The sequence below is a fragment of the Eurypyga helias genome, unplaced genomic scaffold (assembly GCF_000690775.1).
Source record: "Eurypyga helias isolate BGI_N326 unplaced genomic scaffold, ASM69077v1 scaffold45327, whole genome shotgun sequence".
In the NCBI taxonomy this organism is placed as follows: domain Eukaryota; kingdom Metazoa; phylum Chordata; class Aves; order Eurypygiformes; family Eurypygidae; genus Eurypyga; species Eurypyga helias.
In genome coordinates this window covers 308-1,489 of record NW_010263229.1, presented here as the reverse complement: position 1 = coordinate 1,489, position 1,182 = coordinate 308, and the positions used below count along the sequence as shown (strand labels likewise).

The 1,182-nt window shown below is 57.0% G+C and overlaps 1 protein-coding gene across 1 annotated transcript; it reads left to right on the top strand.

Moving 5' to 3' along the window:
- Positions 1–29: 29 nt before the first annotated feature.
- SNRNP27 (small nuclear ribonucleoprotein 27kDa (U4/U6.U5)) lies at positions 30–1,182 on the top strand (the record flags this gene model as incomplete). The annotated part of the gene is made up of 4 exons (XM_010155963.1): positions 30–153; positions 305–384; positions 482–546; positions 1,128–1,182. Coding segments are annotated over 4 exons (324 nt in total), but the record flags the coding sequence as incomplete, so codon positions are not given.

Genomic DNA, 1,182 nt, shown 5'->3' with positions numbered 1-1,182 from the left:
GGCCGGGGAGCTGCCAACCCGCCCGCCTTTGCCACGTCAGGTCGCCGAGACGGCACCGATCCAGCTCCTCCTCCCCGCCGCGGCTGAAGGAGAGGCGGGATGAAGAGAAGAAGGAGATAAAGGATTCCAAAAGCAAAGAGCGTCAGATCACAGGTGAGGGGGTGGATTTTTGCCATTCAGTATGTCCCAGGCGCCGAATTCCCCGCGTGGGCTGGGAACAGCCCCGGGGTCACCTTTATTTTTGAGGCTTTTGCCGAACCCCGGTGGCGGCGTTGATCAAACTCTCGTTTTGTGGCCTCGGCAGAGGAAGATTTGCAGGGCAAGACGGAAGAGGAAATCGAGATGATGAAAATGATGGGCTTCGCCTCCTTCGACACAACGAAAGTGAGTGACCTCCCTCTGCCGGGCTCGGCACCGCCGTGCCCTTTTTGGGGAAATACGCTGAATTTTGAGACTTATTTTTTAATTTAATGCCTTTCAGGGGAAGAAGGTGGACGGTGCCGCCAACGCGTACGCCATCAACGTGTCCCAGAAGAGGAAGTACAGGTTTGTGCCCAGCCTGGTTTTTCAGTTCCGTGACGAGATAACGCTGCAGGGAGGAAACTCTGTGGCCGGACGTTGAAGCCGACGTCTCTCTGGCTTCTGGGGCCTTTGGGAAAAAGGCCAAGTTTGTGTTTTTTACTGTCAAACGGAGGTAAGAGGCCGCTGGTTCCTTCTGGAAACGGTGAAAGCGGAGAGATGGAAAGAGCAGGAGGTGCCGTGTGGGAGCAGCGAGCCTGAGTGGCGCTGCTTGCCTGTTCCTTACAGAAAAACCCCCAAACGCACTCAATTTGTTAATTCTGCTCTCTTTTTCGAGGGAAACCCGGGCGGACAGCCTGGCCGCGCTGCCAGGCCTCAGCTCCGGTTTTAGCCAGACCTGGCAAGCGCCAGGATCCTCCAGCGGTCCAGCTTGAGAGATGCCTCCGTGGTGGGAGTATTCCCACCCCCCTTTGTGCAAATCCATGGGGAATTGGGTTCCCTGTGGCCGCCGAGCGCCGTTACAGGCCTCCTTTGGGGGTTTTTATGGAGCATGGGAGCCCCGGGAAGGGGGTGAGTCCCCGGGGTCACCCCCTTTTCTCCGGCCGTAGGCAGTACATGAACAGAAAAGGAGGATTCAACAGACCCCTGGATTTCATCGCTTGA